Here is a 21,697-nt window from a genome sequence, read left to right on the forward strand (position 1 = left end):
TCCTTGACTTCCAGCATTATCAAACAAATTCCTATCACCAAAATCTCTGAATCATAATTGCCATTCTGTTTTCTTGTGAGCGCTACTGTTTTATGGTCAGATCTATTGTTTTCCTGTGATTAGTAGGGGATGACATAACGAGAACAAAGTTTGGGATGATCCTTATGTTTGCAGGGCGTGTCCACTGGAGCTCACAGGTACCAGAACTCACACAACCCTTGCTACGGTAGAATATTAAGTCTTTAATCATCAAAGAATTCCTGCTGACTTTTAAGTAGGACTGCTTGAAATTAAGCCGGAGTGATAGTGTTTGTCAGAGTTGGATTTGTTCTTGTAAACAGCTATTACAAAAACAATATTAACTACCACTGGGGATGCTAATTAAATGGGTAGATTCACGTTAAGGCTGCGACAGAGTTTGCAATGTTGAGCCCAAAGTTTAGACCAAACAGGGGGTTCCTTACAGGATGCTGTAGGAAAATGAAAATCACCCTCCCACCCAAAAAAAGGAATAAAATGCGCATGGCAAGAGGATGGGTTCTAAGAAACCGGGAGCGTTTATTAAACAGGAGAGTTACGTTTTTGCATAACAACTTATAGTCAGCTTCTGATTTCACCTGAAGGCTGTAATGACTGAGCTGCAAATGCTTTGAGATGGGAACATTTATTTGTAAAACAAAAACTTTTGTTGGATCTAAGCAAGCTATTGGAACCAATTTCCCCTCACTGTTAGATCCTTAGAGACTCAGGAAAGGGACCGTTCTGTCTCCTGCTCTTTTCTAACTGCTGGGACAGTGAGGCCCTGATCCCTCTTTAAAGGTTTTTGGGTAGTCTCTCAGTAAAAATAATTTCTGTCATTAAGAGGGAAAGATGTTCACAAGTCCCAGCTGTTGGCCAGCTCAGCTTGCCAGTCTAGGCTCTTACAGTGGTATTCAGAGGCACGGTGAGCCAAACCAAACCGTGGCAGTGAATGGTAGAGGAAAAGCCCTTTAGAAAAACAATTTCACTTTTTTCAAAGTTTTGTCATTTTCTAAGCTGAAGCAAAAACATTGCCAAACATAATAGCTGCACTATTATTTTTGCTCAGGTGCTCAGGAATATGAGCTTACTCAACAAGTAAAAAAATGAGCAGGCTTTTTTTTTTTTTTATTAGAAAGAAACTCTGTTGTGTGTAAAAGACACTCTCCCCCTAATATTTTACTTGCTAATAGATAAGTACCAAGTAATTGCGTAGAACAGATTAAATGGTTTTTAATGCCTCACTTTGAGAATTATAGTTAATGTTTTTCTAAGCTGTCCTCCAAATTGGTAGTCTAATTAAGCAACAAAAAATTATGTTGGCATTCACTGAATTATTGCAAAAATAGAATTTAGACTGAAACTGTTGACTATTTTTTTTTTTTTTTTTTGGAAGGTGAAGAGGGAAAGGGGAGTAGAGAAGGGAGATATCTATTAGTAGAGCAACTGAATAATCTAAAAATCTCTAAGTGTCCTGGCAGAGATCAGAGTTTCTGCCTTGACATGCATTGGTTTGATGATTCCTTATGAGTGTGATTAGTAGATTTAAACCCCAAGAGCTTCAAAGCTGTGGCACATCTTTTTAGCATGTATATTAAGATGTGCAAGTCTTCTAGCTGATCTCTTGTAGTAAAGGCTGATCTTTCAGAAAGAGAAGCAATGCTTTTCTTCTGGGTCCCCAGGAAAACACATTTTGCTGAAATTACTCTCTGTGAACTGTGTAAAGACACTTGACCCTAAATTTCTGCGTTAAACTTAATTTTTGGCTGTAAGAATTCACAAAGCAAATATAACTGTCTTATTGGAACAATGATGCACAGTTTCATACACAGGCCCTTTAAGAAGCATATGCTGGCAGTCACAGTGGAAATCTGAGTCGGAACGGTTTATCGATGCCATTCAACTTCACAGCATTCATCAGAGATGTAATTATACCTTTATGCACGAAGAAACTTTACACAGTTAATTTTCTTGGTAGAGAAGAATATCTTTGGAAATCTTCTGGTCTTTTATGGAGCACTTTCTTCTCCCCTGCTGGCTTCTATAAAAGATGGATTTTGGGCCCAGTGGACCATAACTCCTGTAAAATAGCTGTTACATAGATATTTCAGTAGATACTTCTTAACAGCTCCAGAGGAGCCTTTCCGAGGGATTACATCATAATGTGGAGCCATTAAGACCTTTTTGCATATTGGGGGGAAAAACAGTTGTGTCATGGAGGGGGGAGGGAATATACAGTAGCTGACTTCCATGGAGCAAGTCTTTACCTGGTTTAGATCATTGTAGTTGTAACAACTTCTGTGTCAGTTTACAGAGCTGAGACATGGCTGCAAGTGTTTAAAAAAATTTCAGGGAAAATAACTAAGAAATCCTAGAAAATTCAGTGATCACAAGGCTGGTCACCACCCTCAGATATAGCAGTGTAACTTAAGTGATTTTTAAAAATCAATTTAACAAAGATACTGCATATAATCTGACTGCCATTTAAGCTGACTTGACTTTGGTGAAGTTAAGGCTGAGTTTTAGGAGGTTCAGATTAAAATGGGACAACGGAGACAAAAATTAGGGCAGCTGAAGAGTCAAGCTGCAAAGTCACAGTGCTTTGAATAGAGCCCAGGTACCCTCAGACTGAAAACTGCACTGTCAGTCTCAAAATCTTAAATCAAACCCACCCTACTTTATAATGAAGTTATGCAGCAACTGCACTATTTCATCTGTGAGCTTCAGAAACCACCCTTGCTGTTAAATGAGCTTAGTGAATGGGTCTACAAAGTGAAGAAATGGAAATGATTCCTTTTTTAAATAAATTTAAAAATTTTGGTGTGCAACTAAATCAAACCATATGAGGAAATATAAGCTTTTATGATGAAAAGCTCACAGTATACTTTTCATTACAAGTTCTGAGCTGTTTGTGTTTAACCTTGCTTAGCAGTCTCTTTAAGTGTCATGGATGGTCTTGCGTTGATGTCTAATGTTTCTCAACAAGCTACAAGCCTTCATTGCTGTAACCTGTCCTGACACTGTAGGGACTGACTCCTTACTCTAATGTCTCATCATACAAGTTCTTTCTAATGACAGTGCTACTCCCATTAGCCTCCCTTGATGTCTATTTACCATAGCAGCTTTTCAATTATTTAAAATGCAAACATCTGGATTAAATAAATGAAGAAAACATTCAGCAAATGTTGTATGCACTCTAAAACTTTTCTCCAGAAATTATGACTGCAGTAGAACTTGAGAAGGAAAAAATTCAAAACTCACTGCACGCGTCAGCCTCTCAGGGCACCAGGGACAGGGGCAGGAAGTCCTAAAGTTGGCAAGTGCCAAGAGACCTTTTTCAGTAGAGACCACATTATGATGATGCATCTGGAACGACACCTTGTTATTTAAAGCATCAAAACATGAATATTTTCCAATCAATAAGCCAACTGTTGGCGTAAAATCTACGCTCTGCATGGATGTGTGTATGCCTGCAGTTGGAGTATATAAAACATGTAGTACGTATGCATAAAAATATGTTGTACATCTCCAAGAGATAAAGTGGATTGGATTTTCACCCTGAGAAGTCTTTCCAAGTCAGCTAAGTATGGGGTTTGTGTCCAGCTTTAATGCTGCCAAACTGTTGAAAGAACCTCATCTCTGGCTTTTGCAATACCTACTTAAGCATCAAGTTGAATTTGTCTCTGTGATCTCCGCAAATCAGGGAAGAATATTAGAATTTGAAGTGAAAGAACAATACAGATCGTAGTTGCTGCATTTGGAAACATCTGGAGCCCTCACACAAGCTCATTAGTCTAGTCGTAAAGCATAGCATTGCAGAAGTCTTACCTTAATGAGATTAAAAACGAGCACAAACAACCCAGTGCGTGAATGACCACTCCCGTCGGGCCTAGGAAGCTATTTGTTATACGGGGTATTTATTAATCATTGGCTTGAGTCGTGTGGTCAGAAGCTGGGTGGGGGGATAGAAAGTTTGGTCAATCACAACCTGGTCCCAGACTTATCCGCATTCTGCAGCCTCCTGCAATTCCCCTCAAGGGCACGTAGTCCAAAGCCAGGTCTGTATCTGCTGTGTAAAGAGGCCCAGTAACCAGATATTTGCTTTTTGCGTTTGGTACATTTTGCAGACCTCCTTCTCTCAGTAGGTGGAAGGTCAGGAGCTGGAATTACAAAGTGTTAACTTAGGATCTCTCACAGAAGGCCCGGGAATGTGTTTTGCTCTAGCCAGAGGGTAAGGCTCTGTAGCTGAACACAAAGCTCTATAACAACTTTATGAATATACACATAGATATGCTGTAGTGATCAAGAGGGAAATCAAAACTCTGACCTTCACCACATAAACACGAGCACCTATCGCTGTGCTAAAGGAGCAGCTCACTTACCAGATCGGTGTCTTGAAGCAGGGTACTGCTAAAATCCCATCTGAACATGTGCACCCCTTCAAGTGAACGGCAAATTTTGCATTGTCTAAAGTGATGTGGGAGTAGGTATTACATATACACACGAAAATGAAACCAATCTCATGCTTCAGGGTGTAAATTGATCACGGGAAAGGTCAGGAAGCAATTTTCCTCTCCTGTTAACATCACTGCACAGTCAACTTGGGGTGCGTGTGTGTGTGCGCATGTGAGAGAGAGAGGGATGGAGTGAAGAGAAGCAATTTCTCCTGTAGCATAAAGTATTTGCCAGAGGCAAAATAACTTGCTGCAGCCATGAGTTTATAGCAAACTGATTGCCCAAGTGTTTGAATTTTAGCCCGTCTTGATTTCTGGGTGCCCAATCGGAGACACTTTAAAGGAGCATGGCTTTCGTGAAATATTTCATGAAAATCCAGGCTGCTTTTGAACACTGAGACTTGACGCTGTGTGCAGTTGCACCAGGTGGCTTTTCTCGTGTGAAACCTGTGCTCTGAGCTTGTGGGGGGCTGTGTGGATGGATAGTCATCATTTTGAATCGTGAGCCCAGAGCAACTGATGCCGGTGTTCGGACCCGTTGGGTTCTGGAGATGTGCCTCAGTGCAGTGATTTTAGTGCAGTGTGACTAAGCCCTGTTTTTTCTAAAGGGCCTCGTACTGAGCCCACTGAAACCGTGTCTTACCTTGATGTGTGTCTTCATAATCATAGGAACTTCTTAGGGTAAGACAGTTGCCCTGAAATAACTGAGGAGTCAAAACAGGCAAAGTCAAGTCGCCTTGAGTGTCGACCCCAGCAGAGATACTAAAGTGAAGGGAAGCAGATTTGCCCTTGTTCTGCCCACTGCCACCACCCTGCCCCTTCACTGCAGCCCCCAGGAAGGTCCTGGAAAGGCGTATCAACCGTGGGGTGTTTCTTTGAATGAAACTGCTGTCTCGTTCGAGGCTCACCCATTGCCAATTAACAGTTCATACCCCAAAATGCTGCTGCTTTTTTGGCCTCTGGCACATATGTGCTACATCAAAGGGTACTGAAAAGGTTAATTAAATTTGGAGGCTGGTAAGCAGAGATGAATGAAATATTTGCAGTGAAAGGTGGAATCACTTTAAATGTATTAATTTATTTACTGCACACTAGGAGTTTTCATATTCCTCATAAATACAAGATGGTGCATATATGTAAAATATTAACTCCTTTCCTTTGGAAAACTAGTTGATTTCTGAGGCTATAGGCTAAAACATAGAAAAAGGTGGGTTTCGGAGTTCAGAATTTTTTCTTTAAAGCAAAATTACCTCTCTCTACATAGGCATATGTGCATTTACACTGCCTTTTTTTCAGGAATTAAAACGATAACAAAGTGCAAAAGCATATGAGCTGTGACAAATTCCACAGTCAAAGAATTAGGAAATTGTAGGAAGCTCTGGACATCAGAAATCTTCTGACAGATGAGGATGCTGACGTTTGGTTTTGGCCATATACTGTGGCTGCAAAATATCTTATTCTAACAAAACGAGAATATCTTTAAAGAATTTCAGTGACTTGCTCATGTACCCGGCACTGTGGCTCTGGAGATACAGATTCTATTTCTGCCTCAGCCATGTGACCTATATATCTTTGGGCCAATTCATCCATGGTTTAAAATAAGGTGCAGGCAGAAACAAGGAGGGAAAAAATACAGACCCAGTCCTTTTTTTTTTTTTTTCCTCTTTTTTTTTTTTCTTTTTAAACTCATTACATCTTTTCTGTCTGCTGAGCTGGGGTATAGGAAGATAATAAATGGAGATGTATGAGACAGAAGGATGTTTTCTGTTTATATTAATCATTTTATTCTTCTTTAGCTTCCCTTGTCATCTGGTGACATGTTCAGTGGCTATTACAAAAACAATGTATATTGGGGCTGTCTATAAATGTATAAGACAGAATTGTTAGAGGAGCTAATCTGTGTTTGGAGTCTTAGTTCCATGGTAGTCTGCCACAACGAACAGGTCTCATGGTGTTGCTGTGCTTCGTGAGTGGTCGGGATTCCAGGTGTGTGATTCTTCTATATTTTTACTTTTGAGATGGTGTTTCTTTTCCTAAAGAGAGGACTTTGTTGAACACGTGCCATTCACAAGCACCTATTTTTTCTGAGGAGGTCTACAATGAGTTAAAGCATAGCAGGATAATTTTCAGTCTTTCTTGGGCAAAAAAGTTCTTGCGTTTGCCTTTTTTTAAAAGGAAGTCATTTGCCATTGACTGTCCAGTAGGAAATACTAGAAAGCGCCTTGGTTGGCACACAGTGCCAAGAACTTGTCCTGTGCAAGCCGGGTCCCTTTTACATTGTCTATTTATGCATGGATATGCAGAACCCAAGTCAATTTAAACAATATATTTATCTGAAGAAGGGCACTTGTCCAAATGAATAAAAAAGCCAACAGAGACTTCAGGCAGAAGTGTCTGATAAGTGTTTTCTGTATGTGGTTTGTAGTAGACAAGGCATGCTTTGAAGGCTTCAAGTGGTTCAGCAATCTCCTAGTATAGGAATTCATTTTTTTTCTTCTTGCTTTCTTTGTTTGGCATGAATCATGAGGTCTTGTTTCAGATTTGCTTACTCGCAATTTAAGCAAACACCCGGTGATGTTGGCGAGTGCTGCCTTTGAGAAGGATTGAAGCGAAGACTAAACAAGGATGTTGGCAATAGAGCTGAAATATACGTCAAAAAATAAATACAGTAATTAGCAAATGAGATTACAGACAATGTATGTACATGTTTATAAATATAATACGCTCATATTGTTTGCATTCTTGTTTACAAAATATCCTATGGTACTTTGGATGCTCTTTCCCTTTCTCTGCACGATTAAATTGCTGGGTGACATCCTAGGACTTGGCTGTTTTATGCACAAGTGTTGCTTTGTGCATCAGGAGTAGACTCCCTAGTCTAGGGCCTGTAACTGCACATTTAAAAAACGTATTGGCATGCATATTTCTCTGAATCCAAGCTCTTCAACATTAAAGCAAGACCCTTCATTTTAGTCATTAGAGAATGAATCCAGTGCTAATAGCACTTAATTGTTTCACTAGAATGATCTCCGTTGGTTTTGGCAGCTGAAATGAAAACAATTCCAAATACCATCAAAGGAGCTTATCCACACACAGCATGTACAGGGAGAGTGTTTTGATATACAACGGTGTGTTAATATCATAACATCTCCTAATACTACATACGGTTCTGTAATCCTTTTCTGTCTCAGTCTATGATCTTGGAAGGTCCAATGGGTAAAAGCAAAAGGAATAAAATAGACACAGAAAATCTTGGTCCTTGCCCCTGAAAATAACGCGCTGATGGTCTCTTTGCTTCAACCATATACCTATATTAATCTTGACTTTCTTGAAGCTTGCCCGCTAGTTTAAATTTGTATGCGACATCAAACATACCTTTTCACATATGTTCTTTCCAGATTTTTTTTAACAGTTACTTAGCAGTTTATAGAAGGAAGTGAATGATCTCATCAAGCTGCTTAGAAATTAAAAAAAAATCTGTGCTTATTAATTATGCAGGATTAGTCTAATTATAATTCAGCAAATTAATTAGCGACAGAAGGTGTTCTGAAACATTGGAGTACATTTGCATGTTAAATGGAGAGGCTAGTCTGTAATATATGTAAATTTATGCATGGCTTCATAGTTTAATTTAAAAATTTGCAGCTGCATATGGTATGGGAGCAGGTGAAAAGTCAGTTTTAGTTTAATGATGCTAACAAACATTGGATGCTGTCCTGTCTTAGGGAAGGAATGCACTGAATGCACCCCTATCTGCCAATCTATAAATCTGTCATAGGAATATAATGTTACACCAATGTTCAGATTCAAGGTCATCTGTGACTAGACCCAGAAGTACAATAGGTGCAGCTCTACCAACTGAATAGACCTCGGAAAAGGGGGGCGGCAAAATGCGTATGGACCCAAGTTGCTGGGATGTAAATTTGCCTCTTTAGCAAATGAATGCATGTTTATTCTGTACAAACCCAGTTTAGGGACAGGCAATACTCTTGCCTTCATAAATGAGTGAGAGCTTTCAGCTGAGTGATATCCACTCTGGCAGGTGTAAAATAGGTGCCTAACCTTGGTTCCGTCTCTAACGTTTGCATCAGCGCAACTTTCTGATCTCTTGGAGTCACTGGAAAGTTATTACCAAGTTCTGTGTTAACTGCAGGGTAGAGAGTTTTTATGTGCCGGCCTCTGCCATCTGGCAGAAATAGTAAAAACCAGTAGAGCCATCAGCAGCAAAAAGGCTATTGGTGTAATGGGTGCTCACTGCTCAGCCTAGCATGGCTCAATAGACAGATACTTTTTGAGAGAAATGGGTAAGAGGAGAGAAGAGTCAAACGGGAAAGCAGTCGTAGGTTTCTCTGGGTATGGAAAAAAATGAGTGGGGACCAGATTCTGTGCTCACTTAACACCTATGTAAGCCTTTTCTGGGATCCACAGGGCTTGGAAAGTAGAACTTGAGTTAAATTTGCACCTGTGTAGAGCTATAGGGACAAAGTGATACCAAAGAATAAATAGATTTAACCAGCACTGCAGAGCATCATCAGGCCTGTGTTTGCGTGATACAGTCCAGCACCAAAGCGTGTGTGTACTGCTGAGGCTGACATAAGTGTAATGAAGAAGAATTTGGCCGTGTTTTCAAAATCCTGCTGGGTGTTATGTTCTGAGGCAATGAGCTTTATGAAATTTTTGTCACTATTAAAAAGAACCAGTAAAATCACAGACATGGACTTGCAGGAGTGCTGTGTGGTTCTTGGCTGGAAGAGCAACCTGGTCTATGCAATGGGGTAATCACTTAATTTGAGGTGCCTTGACTTCCCCATCAGTGAAATGTGTATAAAAGCCTTTCTTTCCTCCTGTCCTTTGTGTATCTTTTCTCCAATAACAATTTCACAACGTGACTGTGCACTGCTTAGCACAGTTGGAGCCCATAGATACTGTAATAAACCAGGGAATATTATCTGAATGTCCCTTTCAACAGCCCGTCAGCCCAATCCTCTACTCTATTACCTCCCTGCCTATTGACTTTTGATTATGCTATGGCATTTGGTCCTGTGCCAAATGGCATGAATAATATGGATCTTACAGTATAAATAAGCTTTTAGCCATTGTCTTGTAAGTTACTGGAAAGTTTTGGTGTGGGAGGAAGGAGGAAAACCCAAAGGAAAAGGGAAACTGCTCAGATTGCAAAGAGTCCTCCAAAGACTTTTTGGAGAACAATTGCAATTACAAACACGCTGTTAGTGTTGTGTTTCATTTTCAATTCGAACCCATAGAGTTCAATTATTATTTTCATTAATGGTGTCAGGTTTTCATCAGAGTGCACAAACAAGGAGGTTTTCCTTGGAGATTTTTTTTTTTTCCTAGCAAATGTGGCCATGTCAAATAACTACATTCAGCACCGAGAAATGATCGTCTGTATAACCGGCAGTGCACTCTCCCCCAGTCCTTGTTTCTTGAAAATGGGATCACTTTGCAAGACAGAATAAGCATTTACCAAACGAGTGTGAATTGCAGTTGTGGATGTGTGTGCCTGCTGCTGCTCAGAAAGAGTGGCACAGAGTCTACTTTTAGAGATGAAAATTGTGCAGAAGGTGGAAAATGTACAGAATATAAATACCAAGTTTACTGACATGCTTTGGGTTTGGATGACATATTGCAGGTTTACATTCAGTTACTATTAATTTGAAAATTCAGCTCTTAAAGCCACTAGGTATAGGGCAGAGAGAAATGTGATGTTCTAGGCTGCAGAGAGACAGCATATTTGAGGAGAAATTGTTCTGTGGTTAAGGCATGAGACTGGGAGTCAGACAGGAGTTCAAGTCCAACCATTGCTGCAGACTCAAGGTGCAATGTTCTTTCTTGATCCATCTGAAATACAGGATACCAGTAATTTCATCCTGCAGCTCCTTTTATACATTACATAGAGTGTTACTTACCCAGTTGTGATTAGGACCTCTTGACATGGCAAACAAATCATAATTGGAAGCAGTTTTAAGATGGGTACTGCCATCCTGTAATTTTAAGGTCGACTTTTAAGGTAGTCTGATCTGTTGGCCTAGCTTAGCTGCATCACCAACCTTTTTTTGTTCCATTTTCGCATCCATCTCTAGCGTCAGCTTTTCTGAGCTCAGTGTTGCAAGGGGCCAGAGACCGTACAAATCAGACACTTACTAGGAGGAGTTTTCTGCCTTGTCATGGTGTTTCCAGGTGGTGCTTCAGGTCTGAGGGTAGGCATAGAAAAAGAGGCCTTAAATAATGGTCCCACATCGAAACTTAAAGTTTAAACTTAAAATCTAAATTGGAGTGATTGACCAAGTGTAGGAGAAAGCAAGCAAGCTGTTAAACAGTATATGTTGGTAAATGACAGTGGACTGTTAGGTTTGGAAAACTGAATTGTTTTGATATTTAAAATTATCTGATGTTTCCAATTTATTTGAGAGATTCAATGCCTTGTGGCATTTTAAAGTCCTTTTTGAGCTTTTCTCCTTTTTTAAAATAAAAGCACTAATTCCACCTGTTCTCTATTACACTTATCTGATCTGCATGTCTTCATATGCTTTGCATTGCGAGTGTTTTGGAACAAGCATGCTCTTATTGATTGATTAAATATTAATTTAATAATAAAGATGGGCCTAAACAGAAAACTTCTGATCTAGACTTTCCTCAGTGCAAAGGATCTTTGTGTCCTGTAGATTTTGGTCCAAACCACCTTGATTTAATAATACAAGTACAAATACACAAAAGCCTCACATCTTGAAGCCAGCCTCGCTTTTGCTGTTACAATCCTGCTAACATCAGTGCAGTTACTCCTGAACCATACTCTTTAGACCTCTGCAGAAGCAGACTTTGCCTTGGCAAGCATCTGTTTTAAAGCTGGAACAGAAATGTAGAGCACAGGAAAAAGTTCCTGTAGAAAGGGGTCAGGATCAGTGCCTAGAATTTGAGAGACGATCAGAGAGGTGAGATGAGGAGAAAGATGTAAGGGCAATGTAAGCACTGTATGTGGCAGAAAGCATAAAAATTTAGGAGGAAGGGACCTCAAAGGATCTCTTACTCCATCTCCCTTAGGTTTGCACACACCTAACTCCTCTCTCACGCAAGGCTGAGGAATTCTCTTGCGTAGTCTGGTTGTCCTCTGCATGCAGAAGTGTGGAGCTGGAGAAGAGTCTGACCAGATTGGTGGTCCCATAACTGAAGAAATTACTTTGAATTAAGACAAGAGGATCGAGAAGTGTTTCTCATTTTTCCTGTCAGGAAATGAGGACGTTGTTAGCGGCAGCAGGTGTGATGTTCACGTGCGTTTTTGGTGCAACTGGAGTCTTTCTATTAAAAAATGAGTGACAAATGAACAGCCAACTCCTCTTCTCCTGGCCTAGGCTTGGGACCTCATATCATCTGACTCCTGCTCCCTTCTCTCACAGTAAATGTCTGACAAACTCTGAAAAGTCTTTTGACCTACATATGTTGGTTTTCACATTTGTTAAACTGGGTTCACACTTTATGCACAGGAGTTTTGTGAAGATTAATTAGCTGCTGTTTGTGGAGTATCATATAAATACTCTGGATTATTGTAATAACCTCACTCATTTCTCACACAGTATAAGGTGTATGTTCATTTAGAATGCCTTTGTGCAATGCTTGATCCCACATTGACTATAACTGCTGGAAAAGAGGAGGAAATTTTCTCATCAGCTCCCTAATAATACACACTGACATAATAGAACAGAATTACTCCAGAGATAAATATTCAGATTATAAAGAAGTTTTCTACTGTGATATTCATTAAAATCAAGATGATGATATCAAATAAATTAATTGATTTTAAACACTGACCTTCAAATGCGTGTGCAGAATCTGACCTAGTCCCTTTGAAAGGAAGAAATTTCAAGTAAAGCCTTCTACTTTGTCGTGTTGTGGCATCGGGTAGGGTTACTTGTCACACTTATCTCAGAGTTTCCAATGCCAAGACATACATGGGTGAGTCGAGGGGAGGATGGGAGACCCTGATCTCAGAATTTCCTAGCTTTGATGGTGTTGGAGTCAGGCCCTCACTGTAATGATAGTTTTGCAGTTCATAGTATATTTAATCTTAATATTGTTTAACCGGAGCAAAGATACTCATAATAACAGCTTCTAGCTTTTTCTTTGTTCGCTTTGTGACTTTTTGGAAGCACTTTAATTATTTAAGCAGAATGCCACCATATCTTTATATTTTCATTAGATTGTAGCATCATAGGATTTGCTGATAAACATAATCATACTAGTTGGTAGGCATGTTCTCATGCCAAAAAATGACTGAGGCCATGAATCCAAGTTCTACAGTAAGCCAAACAAGACAGGATTATCTCAGTATTTGCTTTACAAGGAATATTTTTGAGGCTGCTCACAAGATAAAACCAATGTTGTGTCTCTTGATTCTGTACCTGTATTTTAAGAAAGCACAAAAGGTGGATAGGAAGGTTAGTTAAGATGTAGAACCAGGAGCCAGGAGATCTGAGTCCTAGTCCCAGCTCTGCGGCAGACCTGCGATGTGACAGGGAGCAGTTCCCTCCCAGTTTCCAGGCCCTGGCATCTTTGCCTGTGAAATGGTGAGTTACACCACCTGCTGCAGAGGGGTTTTGTGAGGCAGAATTAATTGAAGTTTAAGTCCCATAGAATGGCGCTATAAAAGCACAAAGCATATTATCTATTTCTGTGGTTCCATGTGGCGAGACTAATCAGTCCCAGGTCTTGTGGCAGGGTTTAAAAAAAAAAAAAAAAGTTAATGGATTTTTTTTTTTTCTAAAACTACACCTTCTGTTGCATGTGGGACTGCTCTTTAGGGCTTCTGTCTAGTCCTGTTGACGTCACAAGAAAGATTTTTTTTTTTCTGACTCCAACAGGATTTGATTAAGGTTCTTCTCAATCATCCGAGATGGCGGATGAACATTCACAAGAGGTGTGGAACATGCTTTCTAGTTCTAGACACATTTTAAAGTTGCCTCAGGTAGGTACAGAACCTAATAACGTAGGCATACACAGACAAGGTGGGAGTGTGGGTCAGCAATTGCTTTGGAAAGAGCTTGAGAGGTGCAAGAGCTGCCTGGATTGCCCTCAACCTTTCCCACTGTCCGTGACAGACCTCTGCAGGGAAGTTGTTCTGCTGTCTCGCAACTGTATTACGGATTGCATGAGCCCTCCCGGTCTGCTTTCCCACAAAGTCAGTTAGGATTGCTCATAGTATTACTGAAAAATAGTTGAGATAACACAGCTGTCTTTGTACTGAAGTGAAAAAGGGGCACTTAAATGATTCATCAACCAAACTCCTTGGCATGATGGGAGCTACCAGGAGGAGGAGCAGTAACTGCTAAAGCAGCTCCCTCTAAACCCTAAAAAAGGGATTTATATTTAAGGTGGCATTTTGGAGACCTCTGCCACTGTATATCAGTCTGTAGATAGAAAGCTTGACTATATAACAGAGACAATAGGAAAAAAAGGATAAGCTTATAGTTATATCTTAATTAATTTTATGTCTGTGCATAAAGTTACTCAGGTTTTCTGTAGCGATGCCAGAATTTTTAGTGGTAGTCTTTCAAAAGTATTTAGGTTTTCCCCCAGCGCCCTTAGATGTTGATCTATGAGATGACTGGGCCTTGCTCTCTGCTTGGCTGGAATCGGAGTTATCTGCTAAACTAATAGCTAATGCCGTCCTTAGCAAGGAACAAAGGCCAGCTAAGAAACATGAAAATGAGCTAATTCTTTTAAATTCTGTTTTTTATTTTTTGATGTATGTATAAGTTAAGGCCAAAACCTGGCTAAAGGTTCTCATTTAAAAAAAATAATAAAGCCTTTCTGCAATTCTCCTATTACCCCTAAATCAGCTTCATTTAGTGCTAAACCTTCCCTCCTCTTTGCTCCCCCCAAGTCATTTTTATTCTAATGCTGCAATAAATATTAATGCTTTTCCCAGATGCAACCACTTAAAATATATATGTATATATAACGACCTACCAAATACTTCATGCAGATGCCCAGTCGCAGCTAAAATTTGACTGGAGAAACTCTGAAAGGAGAAAAAGAGAGACGTGGTTCAACTAGAGGGAAGATAAAAATTCTTGTGTGTGCATCGAAATAAAACTAAGTCTAAATCTGGGGTGATAGGAGGGAAAAGTGTCTTAGTGCAGCATATCCAGTGAGCTCCAAAGAAACTACAAATGTCTTAGTACAGTCAACATATAGGAATACTGCCACAATGCTTAAGTACTAAAAACCCAAGCCAGCACTTTCAAAAGTGAGATGAGGAATTACTGATGCCCGTTTTGTGATGTCCTAAAGATGCACAATTTTCAGCAGCTGAGGTGCTCAGCAATTCGAGAAAGTCAGGTACCTTTAAGTTGTCTCGAGTGGGACTCCCAGAATTGCCGTTGGCAAAATATCCTGGGTTAAATACCCCAAAGCACGGTGCGTTTGCATGCTGGATGCTGTTTATTGCAAAGCAGTCGAGGAGCGACACGTCTTGGAGGAGGCAGAGAGCTCGGAGAGTTTTGTTTTCTGTGTATTGTTAATGGACAATACACCCGTTGAATCAGCACAGATCTAATTGAAATCCAAGATACTTTTCACATATGCTGCTGATTTATGTTTGCTGGGGATCCGAACCCTAATTTTTTGGAGATATTTAGCAGAAAATATGAATTTAGTTCATTGCCATGCAGTGTTGCAGTTCGGTCACCGATACTGTTAAACATACATTTAGAATTTTTACCTTTCTGGCTCTGTCTTTTAGGGGGTTGTGTAACGTGCAGTACTGCAGTATCTTAGCTCTTCCCAAAGTTCAGCTGACACAGCGAGTTCTCTTCCACCTTTCTTTGCTGTGATTTTCTTCGTTCTTTAGTTCATGTTGATCATTTTTCTCATCTAAACGAATAGGGATGCAAGCATTTAAAAAATTAAAAAGGAGACTGGACATTGTCCTGATTAATTTGATCTTCTATTTTTCCTTGAAAGTAGCAACTACTTGTGGATTTTTGTTTGCAGTTACTCTCCAGAATAATCAGTTAGCCAGCGGCTCATTGATTTTCATGTAAAAGTTACTTGCCTTGGTTTCATTATATAGTTTGGTTCCGTTCTGCAGTTTTTCCTTCCATAGGTAGATCTCAGTAACATGAGCTGTTTATATATCTACAAATATTTTTTTATATCTATAAGAAGAGGGAAGGATAAAAAAGAGTGTTTGTGAGTAAGATTTCTGGCTCAAATTCTCCTGTGAATCTTTGAGTGTACCGGCACGCATAGTATTTTTCCTTCTAAAAACATTCTTACAGATAAAATCTTGCTTACTGAATCATTCAAATAAAAGAGGTCACAGGTTTTAGCATGAGGAGTCAGTAAGACTTATTTGATAGACCATATTCACTCAGTGCTGCTCCCGAGGCATGAAGTTCTGTAGGATTTTTAGTTCGGAATACAAGGAGGTGACCAGGGCTCTGTTCACAGAAGTTGCCCTCTGGCAGGCGAGCACCGACACATCTCTCCTGCTGAACCTGAATGCCAGCATGAAGAGAGACCGCAGCAGGACGCTGTACTTCCACCCTCATCTGTGCCACAGGAAGAACCACTGAGCTCTTTCAGTCATAAATGAGCAGGAACGACGGAGATAAAAATAACAGTCTGCAAAATGCACACACAGAGAAAAGAAATGTTTTAGATATTTGTAAAATGTTTGTGAGAGATTTAAGAAAAAAAGGAACATTTTAATTTAAAAAGCTCACTGGAAGGATGTATTTTGTGGCAGTCATTTTATATGCTGTTATCTGGGTCTTTTTCGTGGGTTCAATTGTCGTGAGGTTTTCGAAGGGTTTTGTTTGTTCAAGCAACATATAAATGGATCAGATCCTTCGATATTTCTTTATATGTTTGGGGCAGATGGAAGAGAAATACCGTGATGTAAGTGGTGCAAAGAAAGTAGCAATAACAAGGGAGAGTGGATTTCTGCTTTATTGTCTTGTGTTAGGACTATTTTGGTTGTTGTTGTTGGTAAACCCTAGGAAATATCCATCTTTCTCCTTTAAAGTTCTAATTCAAGGCATGAATGTGTGAGTTCTGAAGGGACTTAGGGACTGCGGTAAAAAATCGTTGTCATAGTAACAGAAAGGGAAATAGGCCTGGCTCACCTGGGACTTTAACTTACTGCAAAAGCAGATTTTTTTTTTTTGTAAGGAAAGCACTCAGCAAGAGAAATAAATAAATAAATAAATTGTTCTTTGTATTCTAAATCAATTCTTCAACTATTTACTTTTTCTTATATCCAAGTCTTTTTCCTTCTAAATCTATCTTAAAGTCTTTGATTTTTTAGAATTTTAATTGTTGCAGTTGAACCCATTTTGTCTGACAAACAGAAATGAAAAGAATCACAGAAAATATTTTCACTTGCGATAGAGGATGCCAAAAATCTTTCTTGCCTGTTATGTCTGAATTTTGAAGACATGCTTGTATGGTTTTTAATCCAAAAACTATGATTTTTCGTGTCATTTCTTTACCTCTGAAATTCACAAATTTAATCAGATCAATCAGATAACAAAGGGATGAATCCTCCCCTCCCTGGATTTGACACAAAATTTTGTGGAAAAGCTTATAGAAAAATGCCTGCCTAATATTTCTAAACTGTAAAATCTATATGCTCTAGTGCATAGTGTTGGGTAAACCAATCAAGCATGCTGAAGATTCAACTTGTGTACATGACAAGCTAAACTCTACAGAATAATAACACAGAAAGATAGGCATATGTGACAGGGCAAAAATAATTGGCATGAGAACTTTGTACAATGTTAATAGGTTTATCTGCTTGGACAGCATGAGCTGTCATGTATTACTTCAGGTTGTGTTTTTGTTATCCTCTCTCAAAATCTATGTAAGATTATAATCTGGAGTCTTGGCAGTTCTGCTTCTCTGCTTTAGATACTGAAATCTTAATAACTAAAAACATTGTCATGATGAAATCGCATCAGCTTCTTCTGGGAGCTTTATTTGTTTCAGTTTTTTAATACATTCTAAGTAGTTTCAAGCCTTATCTGCTTCAGAGTTGCCCTGTCGGGTTTTGTAGTTTTTACAATAACATTATCCTTCTATATTGTTTCACGGAAAATCCCTTCAGACAGCAAAAGAAAGACCTTGTATGCAAGGGAGAGATAAAGAAAGAGACTAAAATCGTGTGGTCAAACATGCAGTGAGGAAACAGGCATAAATCGGAGTAGATACGTTGACTTATACCAGCTAGCAGCCCAGCTCGGACTGGATTACAGTCACAGGGGTTGTACTTTACCTGATTTTTTTTAAACTTCTGTTTGTTAGGGCTTGTTTTTGTTTGTTTTATTTCTGTTTTGGTAAGTTCTTACAGTCTTGGTCTACTGATACACTGTCATGTAAATCACTACGATGTATACTTTAAAACAGAATATAGCACCACATGGTTTGTTATGGTTAATAGAAGTGACGTGGTTCTTTATCTTTCCAGATTCTTCTTAAAATTTTTTCTCAAGTGCAATCAGAATTGCTTGAAAACAGCAGGAAACCCAAGAGACATGAGACGGTTCCAGGTAAGTCTTACAAGGCTTGCATTAACCTGTCTGCTTTTTTTCCTCCTTTTCCTTTTCCCTCTCCTCTCTCCTACATTGTTCATAATAAATATGATGACAGTATATGATAAGCCATATCAGATATTGTTAAAGTTTTTCTCCATTTGTTGTGTTTAAACCTTTCTTTTTTTCCCCTTTTTTCCACTCTGAATCCCCAAGGGGAAGTGATGTACTGTACCAACCAGCAGTGGATATTTGATTTGACACCCTCGGGCAAAGCACTTGCACATACAGCTGCCCACAGCAGGGATCATGTTTGTGATACTTAGATGCCTCAGAATTTTTCAAAGTAGCTCTGTACGTGGTACACAAGCAGTCTCCTCATTTTCCCTCCACTCCCAATCTCTTTCCATCTCTCTTGCCTTTTAACACTCTCATGCCCTCCCTTTTGCTGCTTTAAAAAAAGAAGCTAAAATAGTGATGGTCACTTTAAGATCTCACGCAGCAAAGCAACAAGACCCATGGGACAATGACCCAGCTGCTTTGCAGTGAAATCTGCCACTGGTTTCATCATAGCTGTCGCTGATGTATTGTGAATACCAGCTAATAAAAACACAGAAGGAGGTGAGGTGAAGTGTGTCAGCGGTGAAGAGGAAGGCAGACACGGTCTCCCATCTTTCGTACCCTAACCTCTTAAGCAACTATGTTTAATAAATACTTTACCTGTAACTTAGCCCTCAAAAAATGTAAAGGGAATGCTCAAGCCTTTTCCGTCCTGGCTGCAGGGTGACGTCCCTGTGCGGTGTGGAAGGTGGCACGGCACAGAGCGCTGGAGAACGGCGATGCCAGAACTAACTCTCAGGCAGCTGAGAGTGAGGCAGCGTGGTCTAGCGAAAGCGGTGCAGGATTGCACGTCAGATGGTTGGGCTGTACCACTGATTTGCTAGGTGACCTTTGATGAGCCATTTTTCCTTTCTTTTAGTATATATTTCCACCTCTCCGAATGGTAAAACTTTGTGGTCTTGATTCAGGAGAGCATTTGAGAAAGTTCACGTGTGCTTTGCCAGCCAGAACCTTTGAAATCTACTGATGAAAATCAGGACTGTCCTGGTAAACACTGTTACTGCTTCTTGTCATTATTATTAGTACCTTCACTGTGTCCCATCCCTGATACAAAGAGGATTTTTACCTTATCGAGGGATGTGCGATTTTCTTGTAGGCCCACAAGATTTGGAGTGGGAAGGTGACACCCTTAGGTTTGGCAATTCATGTTTCATTGCTTGGGCACTTGCATCAGTTTCCTTGTTTATAAATGAAGTTAAAACTCCACAGGAGTTTACTGAGTTGTTTAAAACTTTCCACCAAAACATGTTTTCACGGACAAGTGATTTTTTTACAAAAATTTTTTACTTTTACTCGCAATGAAAAATTCACAGGAGGTATATTTTTATCAAAAAAACCCCAGAGAGTTCAACCTTTAAGAGAAATACTGCAAAATGAGAGCTTCTGAAAGCTTACAAAATATTAAAGAAATGTAGGCAAAAAAAAGTTATTAATTTTTTGTTTTGAGCAGAAATGAATTTAGAGAAAGATTCCCGACCAGCTTAATTTTTTTCAGTAGTAATTTAAAGAGACCGCAGGGACTTCTTCATTCTGTTTTTAGAGATGATAGGACATGAGAAAAAAGAGGTTCTCATTGTTAGAAAATTTATACTGATTCTTTTTTTCAAGTGGCAATTTCCATAAAGCAAAAATACCAATTAGGTATCATCTGCCAAGAATGTGAAAAAATCTGAGAGTAAAGGAAAACTCAATTTATAGCATGTAAACAGATCCTGTTAGCTCTTAGAGCCAGCTAGAATAGCTGATTGTGGAATGTAATGAAACATAAACACAGAGTCTCTCTTTTTTTTTTTTTGTTCTGAGTTTGTAAAAAATCTTGCACGAGGGTATCCTGATTAGCACCTGGGGATTCTAGGCACTGCCGTATTACAAATAATATTCGTTGTTACAGCCAAAGTATAAATTCTGGATCCAAACACACCTGAACACTGCAGAAATTCAGGTCTGATTTCAATCTCGTGCTAGCTGCCCCCTCGCTCTGGCGAGTGAAACTAAAATCCCAGATTTCAATCAGGTGCTGAACTGCAGGAGGATTTGGGATCTAATTTATTTGGCAGAAATCTATCTCTAGTATCAGCCTTAATGTTTCACCTCTGTATGTCCACACCCAAAATGGTGATGTTATAGAGCCTAAATAGCTTTAAATTTCCAGTGAAACATTGAACAGGGAAACTGAAATGAGTCTCACAGCACCCACGTGGTTACTGATGGAACGCCTTCATTCCTTCAGCCCATCCACCTGGCATGCCTCTTCTATAGGAGAAGGTATGGCCTTGCTTTTGATCTTAGTACCAAAATCAGCAGTTTATTGGAGAAGAAAATGATCTGGGATGGACTCTTCATCTGGATTTTCTGCCTTACAACATGCCAAGCTGGAAAAATAGAGCCAAGTGAAACTCTCTGGTTCTGTTTTGCAGGGCTTACTTAAACTCCTTTTGCACTTTCAGTCCATGCGAGTTCATACCCTTTGAGTTTCATTGTGAGATTTAAGTTCAAACCCCCAAATTAATCAAGATCAGGCAAAACCACTAGGTTTAGCTTACTTTTTGTCAAAACTGAAAATGTTGACAAGACTTTCTTTCAGAGTTACAAAAATGAACCCTTTGAGACAAATTGCAAAATGCTTGAGGTTTTGAGTGAGAGCAGGATCTTCATTCAGGCTTGTTCAAAACTGGACGCGTCGGTTGATGAGCTTTGTTCTGGGCTGCAGAGGTCAGTATGTATAAAAAAAGATACAAAAAGTAGTTCAATTGCTAAAATTTTACACATTGGGAGTAAAAAAGCTCTGTGTTCCAAAGGAAATTAGCCATGATGAACTGTAAAAACAATACGCAAAGACAGCTTGTTTTCTGTCTGCCTCACTGTTTCTACAGATAGAAGCGTGACTTCCCTGAATGTAATGAAAGTGAAGAGTGCTCCACTGTTTCTGCCTTCTGGATCCTCCTTTTTTTTTGGTTGATTTTTTCGGGGGGGGGGGGGGATGTGTGTGTTCTGTGTTTTGGTTTGGGTTTGGTTTTTCAATTTGGACAAATACTTTTTTGCCTACTGCTTGTTGAGCAGCTACCCTTAAAGTCGGAAGTGGGAAAAAAAGATAGATTATTTCCAATATTAGTGGTGTGCTTGCACACCGTGAACATGTTCATTTTCATTTTAATTGTTAATATTTACATCAGGCAAAGTAATTAATGTGGAGAATTGTTTATTAGGTTTGAAAGGACAGTTGTTTGTCCTGCCAGTACAGCAACATGTGACCAGAGTAAAAGCAGAATCAAAAAGCACAGTGCACTAGGATATTTCATTCATTTTATGATTTAATTACTTATGTTTTATTCTTTGGCCGTATCTAAAACCTTTATTGTTTTTCTAATACATTATTTGTACAGCTGTTGTCATTAAGGCCCTCCTCTTTCAAACGTTTTCATGCATTTAACTTTTCTTATGCAAACAGACTTCTGCAGCGATGCTCAGTTGAGTATCTTTTAACTTGTACCTATGTTCTTCTGCAGAACCAAATATATTCATTTTCAATGGAGCAGTGCTTGTCAGATCTCCAGGAGA

The 21,697-nt window shown here is 39.4% G+C and overlaps 1 protein-coding gene across 3 annotated transcripts in view; it reads left to right on the forward strand.

The window, feature by feature from the left end:
• EBF2 (EBF transcription factor 2) overlaps nt 1–21,697 on the forward strand; it is a 146,601-nt gene that overhangs the window by 88,196 nt on the left and 36,708 nt on the right. For all 3 annotated transcript variants that reach the window (XM_074808141.1, XM_074808142.1, XM_074808143.1), the window contains exon 7: nt 17,956–18,037. In XM_074808141.1, coding sequence (XP_074664242.1) covers nt 17,956–18,037 — 82 coding nt within the window. The remainder of the gene's footprint in view (nt 1–17,955; nt 18,038–21,697) is intronic.

Source organism: Strix aluco, chromosome 28 (genome assembly GCF_031877795.1).
Source record: "Strix aluco isolate bStrAlu1 chromosome 28, bStrAlu1.hap1, whole genome shotgun sequence".
In the NCBI taxonomy this organism is placed as follows: domain Eukaryota; kingdom Metazoa; phylum Chordata; class Aves; order Strigiformes; family Strigidae; genus Strix; species Strix aluco.